At 48.2% G+C, this 24,630-nt stretch overlaps 1 protein-coding gene across 1 annotated transcript in view; it reads right to left on the reverse strand.

The window, feature by feature from the left end:
- Positions 1-24,630, reverse strand: part of LOC119976533 — a 43,328-nt gene continuing 18,698 nt past the window's right edge. The window contains exons 8-12 of the mRNA XM_038817097.1: positions 19,887-20,067; positions 12,897-12,952; positions 8,680-9,020; positions 2,870-2,958; positions 1-631 (exon numbers count right to left, since the gene is read on the reverse strand). Of these exons, the coding sequence (XP_038673025.1) occupies positions 422-631; positions 2,870-2,958; positions 8,680-9,020; positions 12,897-12,952; positions 19,887-20,067 (877 nt within the window). The 3' untranslated portion in view covers positions 1-421. The remainder of the gene's footprint in view (positions 632-2,869; positions 2,959-8,679; positions 9,021-12,896; positions 12,953-19,886; positions 20,068-24,630) is intronic.

Here is a 24,630-nt window from a genome sequence, read left to right on the forward strand (position 1 = left end):
TTGCCATACCAGGATGTGATGCAGCCAGATATGATGCTTTCTATGGTGCACCTGTTAAAGTTGGTAAGAGACAGTGTGAAAATGCCGAATTTCCTTAGTTTCCTGAGGAAGTGTAGACACTGTTGTGCCTTCTTGGTTGTAGCGTCGACGTGGGTGGACCAGGACAGATTGTTCGTGATGTGCACACCTAGGAATTTGAAGCTGTCACCATCTCCACCTCGGCTCCGTTGATCCAGATAGGGGTGTGTACAATACTTTGCTTCCTGAAATCAATGACCAGCTCCTTAGATTTCCTGACATTGAGGGAGAGATATGGGCTGAATGGCCTGGTTCCGTGCTGTGAGTTATTTCGAGGGTGACGAGGTGTCACGGGTTTCTCACTTTTAACATCCCAGGGTCCTAACAATTTCCTCAAAATGGTTCAAATGTCCGAGTTTCCAGTTTTGCTATTCATTCTGCAGGAGCAAAATGAGTTTGAATTGAAGTTAGGTTTGCTCACGCACCCTAGACATGTCGCAACATTACATTTCGAATAACACATGAGGTGGGTAGAAAATGGGCAGCAGGAAGACAGGAGCAGCTTGTCCGACTTGTTGCTATCCACGGGATGCAGTTTCCTCGATGGGAAGTGCTTTGAAAGGGAGAAATTATTTACTGATTTGAAGCCATTTCACTTGCTTGAGGAGTTGTTACACCTCAGGAGCTGCGCAGTGAACAAAGAACAAAGAACAAAGAAAATTACAGCACAGGAACAGGCCCTTCGGCCCTCCCAGCCTGTACCGATCCAGATCCTTTATCTAAACCTGTCTCCTATTTTCCAAGGTCTACTTCCCTCTGTCCCCGCCCGTTCATATACCCGTCTAGATGCCTCTTAAATGATGCTATCATGCCCGCCTCCACCACCTCCGCTGGTAAAGCGTTCCAGGCACCCACCACCCTCTGCGTAAAAAACTTTCCACGCACATCTCCCTTAAACTTTCCCCCTCTCACTTTGAAATCGTGACCCCTTGTAACTGACACCCCCACTCTTGGAAAAAGTTTGTTGCTATCCACCCTGTCCATACCTCTCATAATTTTGTAGACCTCAATCAGGCCTCCCCTCAACCTCCATCTTTCCAATGAAAACAATCCTAATCTACTCAACCTTTTTTCATAGCTAGCACCCTCCATACCAGGCAACATCCTGGTGAACCTCCTCTGCACCCTCTCCAAAGCATCCACATCCTTCTAGTGATGTGGTGACCAGAACTGCACGCAGTATTCCAAATGTGGCCTAACCAAAGTCCTATACAACTGTAACATGACCTGCCGACTCTTGTATTCAATACCCCGTCCAATGAAGGCAAGCATGCTGTATGCCTTCTTGACCACTCTATCGACCTGCGTTGCCACCTTCAGGGTACAATGGAACTGAACTCCCAGATCTCTCTGTACATCAATTTTCCCCAGGACCCTTCCATTGACCATATAGTCCGCTCTTGAATTTGATCTTCCAAAATGCATCACCTCGCATCTCCTCGTGTTGTGGGGTATTGTTACCTCATGGAGTCCCCGTTTTCACTTTTGGTAATAGAGTCACCTTAATTCTATGTAATATCTGGGGTTTGAACCTATACTATTGATTCCTGCCCTATATTACAAACCACCCAATATTCCCTATCCAATGCTGCCCTATACTACAAACCATCCATTATTCCCTATCCAATGCTGCCCTATATTACAAACCATCCAATATTCCCTATCCAATCGTGCCCTGTATGACAGACCATCCATTATTCCCTATCCAATGCTGCCCTATATTACAAACCATCCAATATTCCCTATCCAGTCCTGCCCTGTATGACAGACCACCCATTATTCCCTATCCAATCCTGCCCTGTATGACAGACTATCCATTATTCCTATCCATTTTTTCCAGCTGCCTCTGCTGGCTGCGACAATGGGTCTCCATGCCCGTCCACACCCACCTCCTGGCCACCTCCAGCTATTCCCCCTCCCCAGACCTGGCAGAGGTTCTCCGGCCAGCAGTACAACAGTCAGCACACATGGTGATGTTGGGCACTTTCCGTACCCACTCCCCCCCCCCCCCCCCCCCCCCCACCTCAGCAGCCGCCACGCTTGTTTCATGATTTTAAAAGCACAACTGAACTGCGCCTTCGGGAATTCGGCCCGTTGGAGGAGGAGAATCGCGGAGGTCCCAGAGAATACCGGGTCGGGCCCGCTAATGATATGCAATCTGTGTTTACTGTAAGTGACGCCACTGTCGAGGCGACGGAGATTTGCGATTTGGAGTGAAATCGTCGCCCGCTGCATCTAACCCCATGCTGTTCCTGTCCTGAGAGTATTTGATGGGGACAGTGTAGAGGGAGCTTTACTCTGTATCTAACCCCGTGCTGTTCCTGTCCTGAGAGTATTTGATGGGGACAGTGTAGAGGGAGCTTTACTCTGTATCTAACCCCGTGCTGTACCTGTGCTGGGAGTGTTTGATGGGGACAGTGTGGAGGGAGATTTACTCTGTATCTAACCCCGTGCTGTACCTGTCCTGGGAGTGTTTGATGGGGACAGCGTAGAGGGAGCATTACTTTGTATCTAACCCTGTGCTGTACCTGTCCTGTGAGTGTTTGATGGGGACAGTGTAGAGGGAGCTTGACTCTGTATCTAACCCGTGCTGCTCCTGTCCTGGGGGTGTTTGATGGGACCATATGGACAGAGTTGAAGGCAAATAAATGTTAATAAATGTTGTGAGGAATGAGCATTGTGTGCGAACAAATGTGCGATTAGTTCAGTCAAATCCAAGCTGCTCTTTTACAAACTCCCAGCTTGACTGGTCTGTCTCAGCAGGGTTGAGGGGTCACACGGCCAACCTTACCTCATGGTCTCTGAAGCTCTGATTGTGACATCTAGTCAATTCTACATCGAGGAATCCTGACACCGTACTGAGATGTGAATCCTTCTGATCTGAAATAAAACCGTTAGAAAGACTGAAATTGAGCCTTATGTAGATTTGGTCAAGGAGGGATTATCACTCACACCATTGAAATACGGAGATAGCTGGTGGAACAAATGGCGAATTTTCAAAGTGGGAGGCAGTGACTATTTGGGTTATGCAGTACCCCAGCTTGTTTGGGCTCCAGCTGTTCACAATATACATCAATGATTTGGATGAGGGAGTCAAACGTATTAATTTCTAGGTATGCTGATGACACAAAACATGGTGGGAAGGTAAGTCATGAGGAGGATATTAAGAGGCTTCAATCTGATTAGCTAAGCTGAGTGAGTGGCAGATACATTATAACATGGATAAATGTCAAGTTATCCACTTCAGATAGTCAAACAGAATGGCAGAGTATTAATTAAATGGTGATAGATTGTAAAATATTGACAGACAAAGGGACCTGGGTGTTCTTGTACACCAGTCACTGAAAGAAAGCATGCATAATGGTATGTTGGCCTTCATGTTGGGCTGGTTTAGCTCACTGAGCTAAATCGCTGGCTTTTAAAGCAGGCCAGCAGCACGGTTCGATTCCCGTACCAGCCTCCTCGGACAGGTGCCGGAATGTGGCGACTAGGGGCTTTTCACAGTAACTTCATTGAAGCCTACTCATGACAATAAGCGATTTTCATTTTTTTCATTTCATTGCGAGAGAACCGGAGTACAGGAGCAGTGATGTCTCAGTAGATGAACAGGCCCTCGGTGAGAGCGCACCTAGAGTATTGTGCGCAGTTTTGGTTTCGTTATCTAGGAAAGGATATACTTGCCGTGGAGGGAGTACACTGAAGATTCACCAGACATATTTCTGGTCTGACAGGTGTTATGACCTGGGCAGCACGGTAGCATAGTGGTTAGCACAATTGCTTCACAGCTCCAGGATCCCAGGTTCGATTCCGGCTTGGGTCACTGTCTGTGCGGAGTCTGCACGTTCTCCCCGTGTCTGCGTGGGTTTCCTCCGGGTGCTCCGGTTTCCTCCCACCGTCCAAAGATGTGCAGGTTGGGTGGATTGGCCATGATAAATTGCCCTTAGTGTCAAAAATTGCCCTTAGTGTTGGGTGGGGTTACTAGGTTATGGGGATAGGGTGGAGGTGTTGACCTTGGGTAGGGTGCTCTTTCCAAGAGCTGGTGCAGAGTCGATGGGCCGAAAGGCCTCCTTCTGCACTGTAAATTCTATGATTCTATGAGGTGAGATTGGGTCAATTCAACCTGTAGTCACTGGAGTTTAGAACATTGAGAGGGGATCTAATTGAAAAGTGTAAAATGTTGACAGAGCTGAACAGACTGGATGCAGGGATGTTATCTGGCTGGGGAGGCACTGATAAAGAGGCCATTGCCTCAGGATATGGAGTAGCCCATTTAGAACTGAGGTGAACAAAACCTCTTCACTCAGAGTGTGGAAAACCTGTGGAATTCTCGACCACAGAAAGCTGTAGAGGCCAAATCACTGATATATTTCTGAAGAAACCAGCCAGGGAGCAGGTTATTCTGGATTTGGTATTGTGTAATGAGGAGGGATTAATTAATGACCACGTAGTTAAGGATCCTCTCGGGAAGAGTGATCATCGCATGACTGAATGTCAGATTCAGTTTGAGTGCAATAAACTGGAGAAACTTAGGGCGCGATTCTCCGTACTCACGACGGGGCGGAGAATAGCGGGCGGCGTAAATTTTTACGGCCACGCTGGTCCGACGCCCTCCTGCTATTCTCCCCCCCCCCCCCCCACGCCCGCCTCCCGACACGAATCGCTGCCCGCCGTTTTTTTAGGGTGAGCAGCGATTCACCCCTGGCCGATGGGCCGATTTCCAAGGCCTTTACGACCGTTTTTATGAACGTAAAACACACCTGGTCTGACCGTTCGTAAAAACGGCCGTAAAGTCCCGATCTGGGGAACCATGGCACCGATTGGCACGGCAGTACCACGGCCATGCCAAGGGTGCCATGGGCCTGCGATCGGTGGGCACCGATCGTGGGCAGCGGGTACTTACCCCGCGCACTCTTTCTCCCTCCGCCGCCCCGCTGTATCCATTCGCGGGGCGGCTGAGGGGCATACCGGCCCGCGCATGCGCGGGTTTCACACATATGCGTGATGATGTCATCCGCGCATACGCGGGTTGGAGTCGTCCAATCCGCGCATGCACGGCTGACATCATCTGACGCGTCAGCCGTCGCTAACTCTGGCTAGCGGGCTTAGCCCGCTATGCCGGAGTTCACGGCCGCGCGATGCTAGCCCCGACCGGGGAGCAGAATTGGTTCCCGGTCGGGGGGGGGCGGAGGCTGGCGTCAAACCTGCCCGTTTTTGACGCCAGCTTCCTGAGTCTTCGTGACTCGGGAGAATCGCGCCCTTACATTCTGGAGTTAGACAAAGGTAATTACGTCAACTTGAGGACAGGTTTTGCAGTGGCATTTGTTTAAAGAGATACTCAATTATTCCAACTAAAACGTACTCCAGGGAGGAAGAAAGATTGATTAGTCATCGTAAAAAAATCCATGACTAAGCAAGGAAGTTTCAGATAATATAAAGACAAAACCTAAGCCATACCATATTGCAAAGGCCAGTGGCTGGGTGGAAGACTGGGAAACTTTTAATGCTCAACAAAGGGTTCCGTAAAAGTAATATAAAAAGCAACAGTCAATTATGAAAGAAAAGTAGCGCAAAATCTAAGATGGGATGGCAAAAGTTCCTATATGTATATAAAAGAGAAAGAGTAGCTAAAGTGAATAGTAAATTTATCTCAAGAGGGTTGGAATATAAAAGCAGCGATGTGCTACTGAGCCTTTATAAGGCTCTGGTTAGGCCCCATTTGGAGTACTGTGTCCAGTTTTGGGCCCCACATCTCAGGAAGGACATACTGGCACTGGAGCGTGTCCAGCGGAGATTCACACGGATGATCCCTGGAATGGCGGGTCTAGCATATGAGGAACGGCTGGCGTTCCTGGGATTGTATTCATTGGAGTTCAGAAGGTTAAGGGGAGATCTAATAGAAACTTACAAGATAATACATGGCTTAGAAAGGATGGACGCAAAGAAACTGTTTCCGTTAGGCGAGGAGTCGAGGACCCGTGGGCACAGCCTTAGAATTAGAGGGGGTAAATTCAAAACAGAAATGCGGAGACATTTCTTCAGCCAGAGAGTGGTGGGCCTGTGGAATTCATTGCCGCAGAGTGCAGTGGAGGCCGGGACGCTAAATGGCTTCAAGGCAGAGATAGATAAATTCTTGATGTCGCGAGGAATTAAGGGCTATGGGGAGAATGCTGGGAGGTGGAGTTGAAATGCCCATCAGCCATGATTGAATGGCGGAGTGGACTCGATGGGCCGAATGGCCTTACTTCCACTCCTATGTCTTATGGTCTTATGGTCTTAATATTGGTCCCTTGGAAGATTAGACTGGGGAGTTAATAGTGGGGAAACACAGAAATGGCGGAGGTGCTAAATCAATATTTCACCTCAGTTTTCACGGTGGAAGACACTAGTACCATCCCAATAATGACAGGTAATGCAGAGGTAAAAGAAAGGGAGGAACTTAGAACAATCATTGTCAATAGGGAATCAGTACTAAACAAATGATTGAGATTGAAGGCAGACAAGTCTCCAGGGCCTGATGGGCTACATCCTAGTGTTAAAGGAAGTGGCAGTGGAGAAAGTGGATCCATTGGTTATAATATTCCAATCCCCTGGACACGGAGAAGGTTCCAGTGGATTGGAAAATTGCTAATGTGACATGTGCAAAAAGGGAGGGAGGCAGAATGTAGGAAATTACAGACCAATTAGTTTAACATCTGTTGTTGGGAAATTGTCACAATTCATTATTAAGGAAGTAACATCAGGACATTTGAAAAGTGAAAATGCAATCCATCAGAGTCAGTATAGTTTTTGAAAGGTAAATCATGTTTGAATTATTTGCTGGAGTACTTCAAATATGTAACAAGCCAAGTGGAAAATGGGGATGCTGTAGATGTAGTTGATCTAGACTTCCGAAAGGCATTTGATAAGGTGGCGCATAGAAGGTTAATACGCAAGATATGGGGTTAGGGGTAATTTATTAGCTTGGATGGAAGACTGGCTAACCAACAGAAGGCAGAGAGTCGGGATAAACGCGTCTTTTTCTGGTTGGCAAGATGTAACTAGTGGGGATGCCACAGGGCTCGGTCCTCAGGCCCCAACTATTTACGGCATATATTAATCACTGGGATGTAGGGGTAGATGGTACTACAGCCAAATATGCAGATAACACAAAAATAGGTGGGATAGTAAGTTGCAATGAGGAAATAAGAAATTTACTAATTTAGAATTTAGAATTTAGAACAGTACAGCACAGAACAGGCCCTTCGGCCCTCGATGTTGTGCCGAGCAATGATCACCCTACTCAAACTCACATATCCAACCTATACCCACAACCCAACAACTTCCCCCTTAACCTTACTTTTTAGGACACTACGGGCAATTTAGCATGGCCAATCCACCTAACACGCACATCTTTGGACTGTGGGAGGAAACCGGAGCACCCGGAGGAAACCCACGCAGAGGACGTGCAGACTCCGCACAGACAGTGACCCAGCCGGGAACCGAACCTGGGACCCTGGAGCTGTGAAGCATTGATGCTAACCACTATGCTACCGTGCTGCCCCTGAATGGATATAGATAGGTTAGGTGAGTGGGCCAAAATTTGGCAGGTGGAATTTAACATGGATAAGTGTGAGGTTATCCATTTTGGTTGGAAAAATGGCAACTTATCTAAACGGAGAGAAATGTCAGAGTGCTCCGGTGCAGAAGGGTCTGGACGTCCTTGTACATGAATCACAGAAAATTAGCGTGCAGGTACAACAGTTAATAAGGAAGGCTAATGGAATTTTAGCCCTAATAGCTAAAGGGATAGAGTATAAAAGTAGGGAAGAGTTGCTGCAACTATACAATAGCCTATTCCTGCTCTTAGTTCTTACGTAGCTGGCGGGGTGATTAAAATCAGGGAAGCACAAGAGCCCGGACCTGGGGCGGGATTCTCTGATATCCCGGCCAAGTGTTGATGCCGGCATCAAAACCGGTGCAAGCGACTCTGCCGTCAACGGGCCTCCAGGCCCAGTCATTCAGCCCTTCCTCGGGGGCTAGAATGGTGCCGGAATGCTGTGCGCTGCTCCGGCGCTGAAAGCCAGCCCTACACGGGCAGCGCAGGTCCGCACATGCGCGCCATGGCCGTCTCCGCACCGGCCCCCCGGGCAATATGGCGGAGCCTTACAGGACCCCGGCATGGAGGAACATAGGGCCCCCCCTCCCGGAATGAGTGCGCCTGCCGATCGGTTGCCCCGATCGCTGGCCTGGCCACTGTGGAGGGCCTCCCTGGAGTCGGCTTCCCCCCGCGCCCCCCAGCTGAGGTCCCGCCGGGTGGGACCATACGCAAACGATGCAGGTGGGACTCAGCGGAACTCAGCGGGCACTCGGCCCATCAAGCGCACAGAATCGCCGCGGGGGCCGCTTTCAATGCCCCTGACCGGCACCACGGCGACCGCACCAGCGCGATTGGTGTCGATTCTCCGCGGGGGCTCGCAGAATCCAGGCCCAGGAGTGCAGCATCTCGGAGGGTTGTAGGATTGGAGGATGTTATGGAGATCGGGAAGGGAATGTCTGAGGGATGCATGACATTCTCTTCTGCACATGAATGATTATTTAATTTGAAAGAATATCAGCTGATACCTGGCTTTAGTTTTGCGTTTTGAACCACACCCCATACTGCCTTGGGAGCAGTCATCTGACCCTTTTCTTGGGAGTCTGATTGGTCATCTTTCACCTTGTCATCACCATTGGTCAGTTTGTCCTGGTCAGTTGGGAAAGAGGATGATGGAGGATCACATGATGGTGGGGTCAGAGATTTACTGAGAGGATCTCTTAATTCTGATTGGTCGATTGACCTCTGGTGTGGTCCTGCCTTTGACCTTCTCCTTCCTTTCTTGGTCTTCTTCGCAGTAGCTGAAGCTAATCGGTTTACAGGGACAGCTGATTTTCCTTTGTGTTTCTCTGGTACCTCCCGGCCATTTCTAGAAAACAAAAATACAATATACAGAACTTACATGTCTCTCGCTAAAGCAAAACGCCGCAGGTGCAGGAAATCTGAAATAGAATCAGAAAATGCTGGAAACTCTCAGCAAATCAATTCTCCCAGTTTCTCTGTCACCAGGGGGAACTGAAACAAGCCGAGAAACAGATTCCGAAGGTATACCGCCAGAGTTTCTGCATGGGTCTGACAGGAGTCAGATCTTGTCTTTAAAGCCACGTTAAGAGATTTCTTTTTCTCAAAGAACAACTCTGTGAAGCAAGTATTCCTATGCGCCATTGGTAGTTATATTGGATTGAGAGCTGAGATTAGTTTTTTTCTTGTTGTTTAAGTGGGAATAAAGATAGCAGTTAAGGATATTTATTCACTGTATTGAGTAGTATTGTTTAAGGGGTATTTGTAAGCAATTATCTGCTGTCAGGCAAGAATTATTTTAAGACAGTGTTGGAAAGAATGTTTGTTTTTATAAACCACATCCCTATTTGCGAAACCACTCCTGGAGTGAGGTGTCCTATCCTCACAGTCTTACAAATAATATAAAATATTGGAGTTTCTGCCAAGCCCTAGCCACTAAACCATGTTCAGCTATAAACCATGGTCACCCAGGAATGCTAGACTGCAGCTATGTCTGGGATCAGAATGTTGACCAGATAGATTAAACCCATCTTGTTCCTTTGGGGAAGGAAATCTGCCATTCTTACCTGGTGAGGCCGACATGTGACTCCAGACCCACAGCAATGAAATTAAATGAAAATTGCTTATTGTCATGAGTAGGCTTCAATGAAGTTACTGTGAAAAGCCCCTAGTCGCCACATTCCAGCGCCTGTTCAGGGAGGCTGGTACGGGAATTGAACCCGTGTTGCTGGCCTGCCTTGGTCTGCTTTAAAAGCCAACGATTTAGCCCAGTGTGCTGGTTGACTCCGAAGCCAGAGAAATTGCCACGCCATTGCCCTCTGTGATAGTGTGGCAACCAACTGTGTTCAAGGGCAATCATTGGCAGGCAATACATGTTGGCCCAACCTGCAACGCCCACATCCCACAAAAGAATAAATAAAACAATCTGCTTTTTAATCTTTATTAGTGCCACAAGTAGGCTTACATTAACACTGCAATGAAGTTACTGTGAAAAGCCCCTAGTCGCCACATTCCGGCGCCTGTTCGGGTACACTGAGGATTCAGAATGTCCAATTCACCGAACAAGCACGTCTTTTGGGACTTGTGGGAGGAAACCGGAGCACCCGGAAGAAACCCATGCGGGCACGGGGGAACATGCAGACTCTACACAGGCAGTGATCCAAGCCGGGAATCAAACCGGGCTCGCCGGCGCTGTGAAGCAACAGTGCTAACCACTGTGCTACCGTGCTCCCCACGCCATGGTAACGTTTTTTAGTGATCGGAAAGGGGATTGTCACAATAACTTCATTGCAGTGTCAATGTAGGCCTTCTTGTGACATTAATAAAGATTATTATTATTAATTGACAAATCAATATTGGCCTTAAAACCCCTGAAAGAACTCCCCTGTTCTTCATCCCATCATGACCATGTGATCAGTTATGCCAGCCCAAGAGGGCAGATGGAACTTTGGTTCAACTTTCCATCTGAAAGATGGCCCTTCTGGCAGTGCAGCACTCCTTCAGCGCTGACATTGGGAGTCCATCCTGGGCCATGTGCTCAGGTCTCTGGAGCGGGTAAACGGACCCCACGGCCTAGTGGCTCCGCAAGTTCAGCGAACTGGCTCGAAGCTGAGATTCAACTCACCAGGGATCCTTTAGGGAACCATGTTCAGCTATAAGCCATGGTCACCCAGGAATGCTAAACTGCAGCTAGGTTTCGGAGGACCATGTGTTGGCTCCTTGACTATGATCATTGAACTGTTTCCATGGAAACCTGCAGCACCAAATCCTGTTTGTCAAATGAGCGGATGCTTCCGCGTGGAATCTGTCAGATACCAGATGGTTGGGCAAACAGACTGTAATGATATGTATAGTCCAATTATAGTAAAGGGTTAATAAGATGATGTTCATGTACATTAACACTAGATGGCATCACTGAGTGATCTTATAAAAGGCTGCGTCTCTAGGCATGCTGAAAGAAGCTGATGGAGAATTTGATGTAGAAGGATAGTGTGAGGTTGTTAGAGTTTAGATTACATAGATTATCATATAATTTACAGTGCAGAAGGAGGCCATTCGGCCCATCGAGTCTGCACCAGCTCTTGGAAAGAGCACCCTACCCAAGGTCAACACCTCCACCGTATCCCCATAACCCAGTAACCCCACCCAACACTAAGGGCAATTTTGGACACTAAGGGCAATTTATCATGGCCAATCCACCTAACCTGCACATCTTTGGACTGTGGGAGGAAACCGGAGCACCCGCAGGAAACCCACGCACACACGGGGAGGATGTGCAGACTCCGCACAGACAGTGACCCAAGCCGGAATCGAACCTGGGACCCTGGAGCTGTGAAGCAATTGTGCTATCCACAATGCTATCGTGCTGCCATATTAGAGAGATTATTAATTACCGTATCACAGATTCAGTATTATTGTTTGTTAACTGTTACTCAGTAGAGCGTGTGAGCCAAATCAAGTTAAGTAGTGTAAAATAAATTAGTTTTGATTTAAACATATAGGGCGCAATTCTCCGCACTCACGACGGTGCGGAGAATAGCGGGGTTCGTAAAATTTTACGGCCACGCTAGTCTGACGCCCTCCCGCTATTCTCCCCCTCCCCACACACAACTCCCGACACTAATCGCTGCCGCCGTTTTTTTACGGCCAGCAGCGATTCTCAGCTGGCCGATGGGCCGAAGTCCAAGCCCTTTACGGCTGTTTTTACGAACGGCAAACACACCTGGTCTGGCCGTTCGTAAAAACGGCCGTAAAGTCCCGATTTTTAAAACCATGGCACCGATTGGCACGGCAGTACCACGGCCGTGCCAAGGGTGCCATGGGCCCGCGATCGGTGGGCACCGATCGCGGGCAGCGGGTCCGTTTCCCGCGCACTCTTTGTCCTTCCGCCGCCCCGCTGTATCACTTCGCGGGGCGGCTGAGGGGCATCCCGGCCCGCGCGCGGGTTTCGCGCAAATGCGCGATGACATCATCCGCGCATGCGCGGGTTGGAGTCTTCCAATCCGCGCATGCGCGGCTGACGTCATGTGGCGCGTCAGCCGGCGCAAACTCTGGCAAGCGGGCTTAACGAAATTCGTTAAGCCCGCGATGCCGGAGTTCACGGCCGCAGCATGCTAGAACCAGAATCGGTTCCCGGTCGGGGAGGAGGAGGCTGGCGTCAAACCCGCCCGGATTTGACGCCAGCCTTACGATTTCTCCCTGTCTGGGAGAATCGCGCCCATAGTTTTATGTTCTTTATCAACACTACAGCTTTGGCTGTCTTGGGGTACAAGACAAGGAATATAACACAGACCACGTTTAATGGGTTGCAGAAACAGGGACCATTCTGAAGTGGCAGTTAGAGACTGACAGCAACGAGGGGTGTGACTGAAGAATAATATCTTCAAAATGTGATGACAACCTTCATGTGAACGAGTGGGAAGCCACAGGGCAGTTCCCCGGATTTGGCGCAGGAAGAGTGGGGTCACATGTCGCCTGTCACTTGATCAATCCGAGCGCATGTCACATGTCACATGATGCCTCACTTGAGGAGGCCGTGTCCTGATTGGTGAATAGACCGTGACATTCGACCTCACTAGCCTATCACGTGGCCAGCAAGTGGCGGAGCAAGTGGGCCAGTGAACACCAACAAGACGGGACACCTCCCCAAGATACGCCGGGAGTGAAACAAATTGAGGCTACCTCACTGAAAGACAAGAGCGCTGGTACGATATAACTGACTCACAGGTTTCGTCCATTCTCAGGGGGCGCCGTTGATGCCTGAAACAAAACAGGAACATCCTGTGGGAAACGAAGCAGAGTTAAACCAGAACAGAGGGGGGGGGAAAAGAAATCAGAACCCAAGTCCGGAAATTAATAACCAACAAATTCGGGCAGGACAGAATCAGTGAAAGACTCCAAATCTGATTGGTTGATATGGAATGCTGATTGTGTTTGGGGATTGGCAATCCAAAGACTCAAATTCAGAACATAATTACTGCGCCGCTTTGACAACCTGTGCTGAATCTAAAAATCGCTAGCGTCAGTAAATTGTGACATCTTTTTAAAAAATTAACCCGTGGGATGTGGGCGACGCTGGTGAGGACAGTATTTATTGCCCATCCTTAATTGCCCTTGAGAAGGTGGTGGTGAGCTGCCTTCTTGAACTGCTGCAGCCCATGTGGTGTAGGTACACCCACAGTGCTGTTTGGGATGGAAAACTAGGATTTTGATCCAGTGACAGTGAAGGAATGGTGGTATGTTTAATAAGTCACGAGGTTGTATGGTTTGGAGGCAACTTGCGGGGTTCCCATGTGTCTGCTGCTCTTGTCCTTCTAGATGGTAAAGGTCATGGGGTTGGAAGGTGCTCTCATTTGTGTATCCATAGTGTCTGAGATGATGTCATTGGCCATTTGCACAGTCAAATCGTCAGCCTAGTATCGCAGCCTGTAGTGTTAACATCTAAATAATAATCTTTATGGGCAGCACGGTGGCGCAGTGGGTTAGCCCTGTTGCCTCACGGCGCCGAGGTCCCAGGTTCAATCCCGGCTCTGGGTCACTGTCCGTGTGGAGTTTGCACATTCTCCCCGTGTCTGCGTGGGTTTCGCCCCCACAACCCAAAAATGTGCAGAGTAGGTGGATTGGCCACGCTAAATTACCCCTTAATTGGAAAAAATGAATTGGGTACTTTAAATTAATTTAAAAAAAAAAAAATCTTTATTATTGTCACAAGTAGGCGTACATTAACACTGTAATGAAGTTACTGTGGAAATCCCCTAGTCGCTACATTCCGGCGCCTGTTCGGGTACACAGAGGGAGAATTCAGAATGTCCAGTTCACCTAACAGCACGTCTTTCGCGACTTGTGGGAGGAAACCGGAGCACCCGGAGGAAACCCACGCAGACACGGGGAGAACGTGCAGACTCCGCACAGACAGTGACCCAAGCCGGGAATCGAACCTGGGACCCTGGCACTGTTGAGCAATAGTGATAACCACTGTGCTACTGCGCCACCCATCAAAATGGGGGGAGCTTTTGGCGCCGTTGTATGAGAATACAGTGATGGAGCTCACATACTGAATGATTCGACTATTTTGTCCAATCTAATAAGATAGCGGCAGATATAAAAGTCCCAACATTCCTGAGAATAATGGGGGCTGTACATTTAACTGCCTTAGGAATCTGGTAGAGCCGGAAAAGCCAGGCGCAATAACATCCGAATAGTGGACATTTTGCAGGGTCACGATTCAGCAAAACCTTTAGTCATCGCAGAAAGGGATAGGTCAGAAGCTCAACCAAGATGACGGAGAATTGATTACACAGTTTGTAGCTTCCCTAAAAAGACTGGCCGAGCACTGCGAATTCGGGGATGTGTTAAACGACACCATCAGAGACAGATCAGTCTGTGGCGCAAGGAGCAAAGCTCTTCAAAAGCGATTGTTAACCCAAAACAACCTGACCTTAAATAAAGCTTTGGAAGTGCCAAATCCATGGAATTAGCAAAGAAGCTCAACAGTTGAGACCAAGCACAAGAATTCACAAGATGTCGGCCGAAAGTCGAACACAAACACAGACCCGCACTTGCCATCGGTGTACATAAACCGGGCACCAAACTGTTGGTGCAAAGACAGCACGTCAGAAACTGTGGCAGAAACGACCGCATTGCACACACTTGTTGGAAAAAGAAACAAGCCTCAGGCAAACGTTGCAGGAAGCAAGAGTCAACTAAAACAAATGGCAAACTGGATGAAGGAAAAAGTTGTCCATGTGGTACGAGAAGAACGTGAGAAGGAACTCAATTCACAGTCCAAAGACAAACTACTAATTTGTCTACTCATTAAATCTACTAATTATTACTGGTGCAACAAACCGGCATTGGGTCACTTCATTACAGCTGGTGAAGACGGAGGTGGACACTGGGGCAGCTGCCTCACTGCTGCCAGAGATGGTTTATCAAGAATAGCTCTGCAACCCTTGAAAATGGTGTCAGAAATCTACACTGGAGAAGTGGTTCCGTTGAGAAGTCATATTGATATAACGGTGCAATTAAATGGAGAGACGGAAGGTCTGTCCTTGCACATAGTCAAAGGAAATTATCCGGGACTATTGGGAAGAACTTGGCTGGAAAAGATCATATTGATTTTGGCCGAGTTCAATCTAATGACAGATTCCGAACCAGGCCTGCCAAAAATCTTGAAGGAACATGCATTGCCTTTGATGATGAGCTAGGAAGCATGAAGGATATCTCAGAAAAGTGAAGATCAAGGAATAAATGCAGGTGAGATGCTGAAAGGCTACCAGGTCAGTGCCCTACGCAATCAGACCTAAGGTAGAGGTGGAATTGGAACGGCTGGTCAGAATGGGAATCCTTGAACCCATTAACATGAGAGACTGGGCGAAGTCAAGCGCATCCATGATGAACAAAGACGGATCTGTACTCATTTGTGGCAATTTTAAAGTCCCTATTAATCCTTTACTTTGTGCAGAGCAGTTCCCTCTAACCCTGATTGACCTATTCGATGGGTTGGCTGGAGGTTCAACACTTCAGTAAAATCGATCTCAGTCAAGCACATCTTCAAATGAATATGAATCAGGGTTCACAACAGTAATTGATGCAAAAGTTGACAATTTGGCATCACTTCAGTCCATTGTCCCAATGGACCAAATCTTAAGTGGATTTGAGAAGTCTGGTGTTATCTGGATGCTATCTTGTTTACTGGGAAGAAGGAGGAAGAACATCTTCGCAACCTGCATGCCACACTCCAGAGATTAGAAAATTATGGATTAAAAATCCGAAAAGAAAAATGAGAATTTTTTCAATCTTCAACTGAATATCTGGGGTCATGTCATTGACGCCAAGGAACTGCAGAAGTCGCCTTGGAAAGTCAAATCCATTAGCGAGGCACCCAGATCTCAAAATGACATCCAACTTCGATCACTCTTCGATTTATTAAATTACGACAGAAGGTTTGTCCCTAATCTAACAACTATTCTGAAATCCTTGTACAATCTACTGTGTCAAAATGAAAAGTGGAAATAGGGGGACCATAGTGAGAGAGATTTTGTGCAAGCCAAAGAGGCGCTACTCAATTCAGAACTCCTGACACATTTTTATCCCAATTTCCCCGTGGAACTGACAAGTGAAGCCCTGTGGGGTTGGGGTGGTGGTTTCCTACCTAATGTCTACGAGTGAGGAGAAGCTGTTAGCCTTCACGTTGTGGACCTTGAATAAGGCCGAAAGCAATAAAATAGTTCTACCAATTCCTGTCTGGGAGGAAAAGTGATTCATTACATGTGACGGACCATTGTCCACTAACACTGATTATTGTAGCTCACAGCAGGATTCTATTACGGGCAGAGAGCAGAATAGAGAGGTGGGCATGGTTCACGTCAGCACACACACACACATACACACACACACACACACACACACAATCAATTATCATCAGTCAAACCTTCATGGAAACGCAGATGGACTCCCCCAGCTTCCATTTCCAAATAGTTCGTTAATAAATAGTTTGTGTGGAAATATTTTCTACTTCGGGCAAGTAGATAACACTCCTGTAACCGCAGAATAGATGAAGAAGCAAACCAGAAGTCACACAGCACGGTCAGGGGTTATGAATTTGGTGCTTCAAGTCAAGACTTCAGAATTAAAGTCAAATTCCACCCAAAAACCTGAGTTGTCCGTACAGGCATGTTTTCTTCTCTGCCACCATTAACCCTAAGTAGGCTGAAATTAACACTGCAATGAAGTAACTATGAAAATCCCCTAGTTGACACTCCCCAACCTGTTCGGTGACTATTCGGTGAACAGAGGGAGAATTCACAATGTCCAATTTACCTAAGAAGCACGTCTATCGGGACTTGTGGGAGGAAACCGGAGCGCCCGGAGGAAACCCACGCTGACGCGGGGAGAACGTGCAGACTCCGCACAGACAGTGACCCAAGCCGGAAATCGAACCTGGGACCCTGGAGCTGTGAAGCAACAGTGCTAACCACTGTGTTACTGTGCTGCTCAGGGTATATAACTTGTTAAGACCATAAGACCATAAGACATAGGAGTGGAAGTAAGGCCATTCGGCCCATCGAGTCCACTCCGCCATTCAATCATGGCTGATGGGCATTTCAACTCCACCTCCCAGCATTCTCCCCATAGCCCTTAATTCCTCGCGACATCAAGAATTTATCTATCTCTGCCTTGAAGCCATTTAGCGTCCCGGCCTCCACTGCACTCTGCGGCAATGAATTCCACAGGCCCACCACTCTCTGGCTGAAGAAATGTCTCCGCATTTCTGTTTTGAATTTACCCCCTCTAATTCTAAGGCTGTGCCCACGGGTCCTCGACTCCTCGCCTAACGGAAACAGTTTCTTTGCGTCCATCCTTTCTAAGCCATGTATTATCTTGTAAGTTTCTATTAGATCTCCCCTTAACCTTCTGAACTCCAATGAATACAATCCCAGGAACGCCAGCCGTTCCTCATATGCTAGACCCGCCATTCCAGGGATCATCCGTGTGAATCTCCGCTGGACACGCTCCAGTGCCAGTATGTCCTTCCTGAGATGTGGGGCCCAAAACTGGACACAGTACTCCAAATGGGGCCTAACCAGAGCCTTATAAAGGCTCAGTAGCACATCGCTGCTTTTATATTCCAACCCTCTTGAGATAAATGACAACATAGCATTCGCTTTCTTAATCACGGATTCAACCTGCATGTTTACCTTTAGGGAATCCTCGACTAGCACTCCCAGATCCTTTTGTACTTTGGCTTTATGAATTTTCTCACCGTTTAGAAAGTAGTCTATGCTTGGATTCTTTTTTCCAAAGTGCAAGACCTCACATTTTCTCACGTTGAAATGCATCAGCCATTTCCTGCACCACTCTCCCAAACTGTCTAGATCCTTCTGCAGCCTCCCCACTTCCTCAGCACTACCTGCCTGACCACCTAACTTTGTATCATCGGCAAACTTCGCTAGAATGCCCCCAGTCCCTTCATCCAGATCATTAATATATATGGTGAACAGCTGCGGCCCCAACACTGAACCCTGTGGGACACCGCTGGTCACCGGCTGCCATTCCGAAAAAGAACCTTTTATCCCAATGTTATGAAATATTCACTTGTATTAACTGTATTTAATCTTATTCACGGGGTCAAGGTTAGTGAACAAGCGCGATTTCAATCTTGCAGCCCATTGAGATGACAGAGGACTCTGCATGCAGCCCACTCACCAACCAAGGTTTCCTTTCATTGATGTAGAGGGAGCTTCACTGTGTATCCAACCCCGTGCTGTACCTGTCCTGGGAGTGTTTGATGGGGACAGTGTAGAGGGAGCTTTACTCTGTATCTAACCCCGTGCTGTACCTGTCCTGGGAGTGTTTGATGGGGACGGTGTAGAGGGATCTTTACTCTGTATCTAACCCCGTGCTGTACCTGTCCTGGGAGTGTTTGATGGGGACAGTGTAGAGGGAGCTTTACTCTGTACCTAACCCCGTGCTGTGCCTGTCCTGGGAGTGTTTGATGGGGACAGTGTAGAGGGAGCTTTACTCTGTATCTAACCCCGTGCTGTATCTGTCGTGGGAATGTTTGATGGGGACAGTGTAGAGGGAGCTTTACTCTGTATCTAAACCAGTGCTATACCTGTCCTGGGAGTGTTTGATGGGGACAGTGTAGAGGGAGCTTTACTCTGTATCTAACCCCATGCTATACCTGTCCTGGGAGTGTTTGATGGGAACAGTGTAGAGGGAGCTTTACTCTGTATCTAACCCCGTGCTGTACCTGTCCTGGGAGTGTTTGATGGGGACAGTGTAGAGGGAGCTTTATTCTGTATCTAACCCCGTGCTATACCTGTCCTGGGAGTGTTTGATGGGGACAGTGTAGAGGGAGCTTTACTCTGTATCTAACCCCGTGCTGTACCTGTCCTGGGAGTGTTTGATGGGGACAGTGTAGAGGGAGCTTCACTCTGTATCTAACCCCGTGCTGTACCTGTCCTGGGAGTGTTGGATGGGGACAGGGGCTGGTTTAGCACACTGGGCTAAATCGCTGGATTTTAAAGCAGACCAAGGTAGGCCAGCAGCACGGTTCAATTCCCGTACCAGCCTCCCCGAACAGGCGCCGGTATGTGGCGACTAGGGGCTTTTCACAGTAACTTCATTTGAAGCCTACTTGTGACAATAAGCGATTTTATTTCATTTCATTTCAGTGTAGAGGGTGGCTTTACTCTGTATCTAACCTTGTGCTGTACCTGTCCTGGAAGTTTACTCGAACAATATAGAAGGATCTTTAATCCGTGGCCAATGGGTTTGAGGGATCTATGTACGCGGACCCCAAGATCCCTCTGTTCCTCCACACTTCCAAGAATCCTGCCTTTAACCCTGTATTCAGCATTCAAATTCGATCTTCCAAAATGAATCACTTCACATTTATCAAGGTTGAACTCCATCTACGAGTTCAACTCCTAGGGGTTGAACCAGGGGCTGGTTTAGCACAGTGGGCTAACCAGCTGGCTTGTAATGCAGAATAAAACCAGCAGCGCGGGTTCAATTCCCGTACCGGCCTCCCCGAACAGGCGCTGGAATGTGGCGACTAGGGGCTTTTCACAGTATCTTCATTGAAGCCTATTTGTGACAATAAGCGATTTTCATTTCATTTCATTTCATGTTTCCATCGACTGATTGTGACCTGCCTGAATATGTCCATCAGAATTTTCATAGTCTGTTGCTAATGTTGGTGTCTTACCTCAAGTGAAGGGTGAAATGTTACCTGGGGAAGTGTGAGAAGGGCCTCGGGTGAGCCAGAAGGTAATGTTCTCAATGTCCCATCTCGCGCAGCTCGACAGAGAACTTCCAATTGACTGCAGACGTACTGAAAGTCCTCAGATGACAGGTAATATCCCGGGGACTGCTTCACAGCTGCTTTCCTGAAGCAAAGGATCATCAGTGAGTGATGACAGTCAGGGAAGTCCTGCTCAAACTATACACTGGGTTAGCCCACACCTTAAATACTGTGAACAGTATTGCTCACCTTACCTAAGGAAAGATAGACCGGCATTGGAGGCAGCCCGGAGAAGGTTCACTAATTTGATCCCGGCTATCGAGGGATTTTCTGATGAGGACAGGTTGCGTAGGTTGGGCCTGTACTCAATGGAGTCGAGAAGAATGAGAGGCGACCTTATTGAGACGTATAGGGTTCGTAGGAAAGTTTGACAGGGGAGGTATCTAGAACCAGAGGACAAAGCCTCAGAATGAGGAGGTGGTCATACAGGACTGAGATGAAGAGGAATTGCTTCAGGCAGAGGGTGGTAAATCTTTGGAATTCTCTATCCCAGAGGATTGTGGAAGCTCAGTTGTTAAGTATGTTCAAGCCAGAAATCGATACATTTCTACACATTAAAAACATTGAATGATACGGGGATAGTGCAGGAAAATGGTGTTGAGGTAGAAGATCCTCCCTGATTTCATTGAATAGAACATAGAACATAGAACAGTACAGCCCAGAACAGGCCCTTTGGCCCTCCATGTTGTGCCGAGCCTTGTTCGAAACCAAGATCAAGCTATCCCACTCCCTGTGATTCTGGTGTGCTCCATGTGTCTGTCCAATGACCGCTTGAAAGTTCCTAAAGTGTCTGACTCCACTATCACAGCAGGCAGTCCATTCCACACCCTAACCACTCTCTGAGTAAAGAACCTACCTCAGTGTTGGAACCAACAATTCTACGGACACGTGCTTGTAGGATTAGAATAGCGGTTTTAATATACTCACAACAGAGCCAGCCTATTAGCCATTGAACTTTCGGTGAACTGGCCGGCTGACCATGTGGCACTGAGCTTTTATACAGCAGCTTCCGGGGGAGGAGTCCTGGGCAGAGCCAAGGGAGAAGCCCCATACAACTCGAGCATTCCCAGAGCTACTCCCCCTGGAGGACAGGTAATGCAACTGCACTTACAATACAGACACATGTATATACAGATTATAATCCGGTGTGAATCACATTCACCACACTCGGACATCCCTCCTATATCTCCCATGGTGGATTGGGCTTGAAGGGCTGAATAGCCTCCTCCTGCTCCGATTTCCCATGGTCTTATGTAACATTTTTAACATTATAAAATATGCCAAAGTTCTTTTCAGGAACTTTATCAAGCAAAACGTGACCCTGAGGCACATAAGGGGACAGTCGGGCAATTGACCAAAAGCTTGGCCACAAGTAGGTTTTAACAAATATCTTAAAGTCGGAAGCGGGCGAGGGTTTGGGGTATGAATTTCTCAGCTTTGGGCCCAGGTTGCTGCAGACATGGTCGGCACTGGGCTGTGATGGAAACTAGCAGATGCTGAAAAAGGACAGAAATGGAGGGAGCAGATATCATGGAGGGTTGTAGGGCCGGAGGAGGTCACAGAGAGAGGGACAAGGCCATGGAGGGATTTTAACATGAGCCTGAGAGTTTTTAAATGGAGGTATTGAGAGCCAGTGTAGGCCAGTGAACACAGGGATGGCGGCTGAACAGGACGTGTGTGTGTTAGCAGAGAGGTAGCAGAGCTTGGGAGAATCTCAATTTTACGGATATTAGTGAACCTGTTGAATCCTCTACAACAATCGGACAGTCTCATTGTCACTTTCACTTTCTGTTTTGTTTGAACATAAATCTAAGTTAATTTTTTGGATGGGGTGGGGGGTCGGGGTAGGGGCGGGGGGGGGGGGGGGGGGGGAGAGGGGGGTATTTGAGGGCGGCTTCTCCAGTTAACTAACCCAGTAACCTTGCCAATTACATGATAAATCTCAGTGACCTTATTGATGGGAAGGATTGCTAAGCTGACTCTCACAGTTGGGGGGGGGGGGGGGGGGGGAGAGGCAGGAAGCCAAACGGGAACATTCACTGGGAGTAGCATTCCCAAATGGCTGTTACATGTCTCCTAGTAACCAGCCCAGAGTAACATCGGTGGATGCTAGGCAGCAAGTTGTTTGTTACCGAGGTAACTGTGGTGGGCAGGAGGTGGCTGCTATAGGGAGAGAGGGAGAGAGAGGGAAGACGAAGCGCCTTCAGGAAAATGAAGCTAAGAGTTGCGATGTTCAAGTATTCATGGTTTGGAATTTGCCGCCTGCACTATAAGTTGTGTGGTCTTCACCTCAACCTTTCAACTTGTTTCTGAGCACTCTGAACTTTGGGTCGGAAAGGTGGGTCATGCCCACTCCAGACTTGAGCGCAATATTTAAGTTGGCACAGTGCCAGGGGGAGCGCTGAAAGTTTTTACCTCAAATCTCAGGCCATTGAGATCTCTCTGAGGTGGATGTTAAAAATCTAGTGGCGCCATTTTAAACAAAGAGACCATCTCCCCAGTGTGCCGGCCAACAATTATTAACAAAACAGACAATCTGCTCATTATCTCATTAGCGTTTCTGGGAGCTTTCTGCTCACAAGTCTGTGACCACCTTTCCTACATTCTAACAGTGATCACAGGTGGGAGTCTCCCATCACCCCCCTGGTGGGTTTCTCAGCGGGCAAGAGCGGAGAATATCAGGAGCCAGTAAACTCAGAAACCCGCCGGTGTAAAACCAGGTTGTAATTCTCCCAATGTCAGGTTACCAGTGGTCGGTTAGCTCATTGCCTAGCGGTGCCAACAGCATTTACATTTGCATTCATTACCATCTCATGAGTTAAGCAGCTGCTTGCGGAACCTGGCCACGCCTTCCAATCTTACGTCACGTCTGCAGGAAGTCACGTTGGCCTGAAATCTGATTGAAAAGGAGAGGCATTCACAATTCAAGCCTCCGTTTACTTGAGTCTTTGCGTCGAGTGCAACGTACATTTTTCACTGATGTGCTGGGCTCCTCCATCATCGAGGATGGGGATATTTGTGGAGCTTCCTCCTCCGGAGAGTTGTTCAATTGCCCGCCACCATTTGCGGCTGGATGTGGCAGGACTACAGAGCTTAGATCTGATCCGTTGGTTGTGGAATCGCTTATCTCTATCACTTGCTGCTTATGCTGGTTGGCACACAGGTAGTCCTGTGTTGTAGCTTCACCAGGTTGACACCTCACTTTTCGGTCTGCCTGATGTTGCTCCTGGCATGCTCTCCTGCCCTCTTCATTGAACCAGGGTTGATCCCCTGGCTGGGTGGTAATGGTGGGGGATATGCCGGGCCGTGAGGTTGCAGATTGTGGTTGAATACAATTCTGCCGCTGCTGATGGCCCACAGCGCCTCATGGGTCCAGTCTTGAGTTGCTGGATCTGTTCCCATTTAGCACGGTGGTAGTTCCACACAACACGATGGACTGTATCCTCAATGTGAAGACATGATTGTCTCCACAGGGACTGTGTGGAGGTCACTGTTACCGATACTGTCTCAAGCATCAAGCAGGAGTTCCTCAGGGTAGTGCCCTAGGCCCAACCATCTTTAGCTGCTTCATCAATGACTTTCCTTCCATCATAGGGTCAGAAATGGGGATGTTTGCCGATGACTGCACAATGTTCAGCACCATTCACAACTCCTCAGACACTGAAGCAGCCCACACGCAAATGCAACAAGATCTGGATAATATTCAGGCTTGGGCTGCCAAGTGGCAAATTACATTTGCATCACACAAGTATCAGACAATCTCTAATAAGAGAGAATTCAACCATCGCCCTTGGCATTTGATGGCATTACCATCGCTGAATTCCCCACTATCAATATCCTGGAGGCTACCATTTACCAGAAACTGAGCTGAACTAGCCATATTAATAATGTAGAGCAAGTCAAAGGCTCGGAATCCTGTGACAAGTAACTCACTTCCTGGCTCCCCAAAGCCTGTCCACCATCTACAAGGCACAAGTCAGGAGTGTGATGGAATACTCTCCACTTGCCTGGATCAGTGCAGCTCCAACAACACTCAAGAAGCTCGACACCATCCAGGACAAAGCAGCCCCGCTTGATTTACGTCCCCTTGCACAAACATTCACTCCCTCCATCACTGACGAACAGTGGCAGCCGTGATTACCATCTACAAGATGCTCTGCAGGAACTCACCAAGGCTCCTAAGGCAGCACCTTCCAAACCCAGGACCCCTACCATCTAGAAGGACAAGAGCAGCAGATACCTGGGAACCCCGCCACCTGGAGGTTCCCCTCCAAGTCACTCACTATCCTGACTGGGAAATATACCGGTCGTTCCTTAGCTGTCGCTGGGTCAAAATCATGGAACTCCCTCCCTAACAGCACAGTGGGTGTACCTGCACCTCAAGGACTGCAGTGGTTCAAGACGGCAACTCATCAGCACCTTCTGAAGGGCAGGTAGGGATGGGCACAAATTCTGGCTGGCCAGTAAAATTGACATCCCGTAAAAATGAGTAAAAATAAAAACGAGTTGATGACTCCGATGTGTTGTCTTCAAACTCAAGCCGAGGAGAGGAACAACGCTGCTCACCTCTCCCCACGCCCCATATACAGCAGACCAAAGGACTTCTGAAGATGCGCTTCCGGTGTTTCCGGAACTTTCCGCCACCACA

Source organism: Scyliorhinus canicula, chromosome 13, assembly GCF_902713615.1.
Source record: "Scyliorhinus canicula chromosome 13, sScyCan1.1, whole genome shotgun sequence".
Taxonomy (NCBI): Eukaryota; Metazoa; Chordata; class Chondrichthyes; order Carcharhiniformes; family Scyliorhinidae; genus Scyliorhinus; species Scyliorhinus canicula.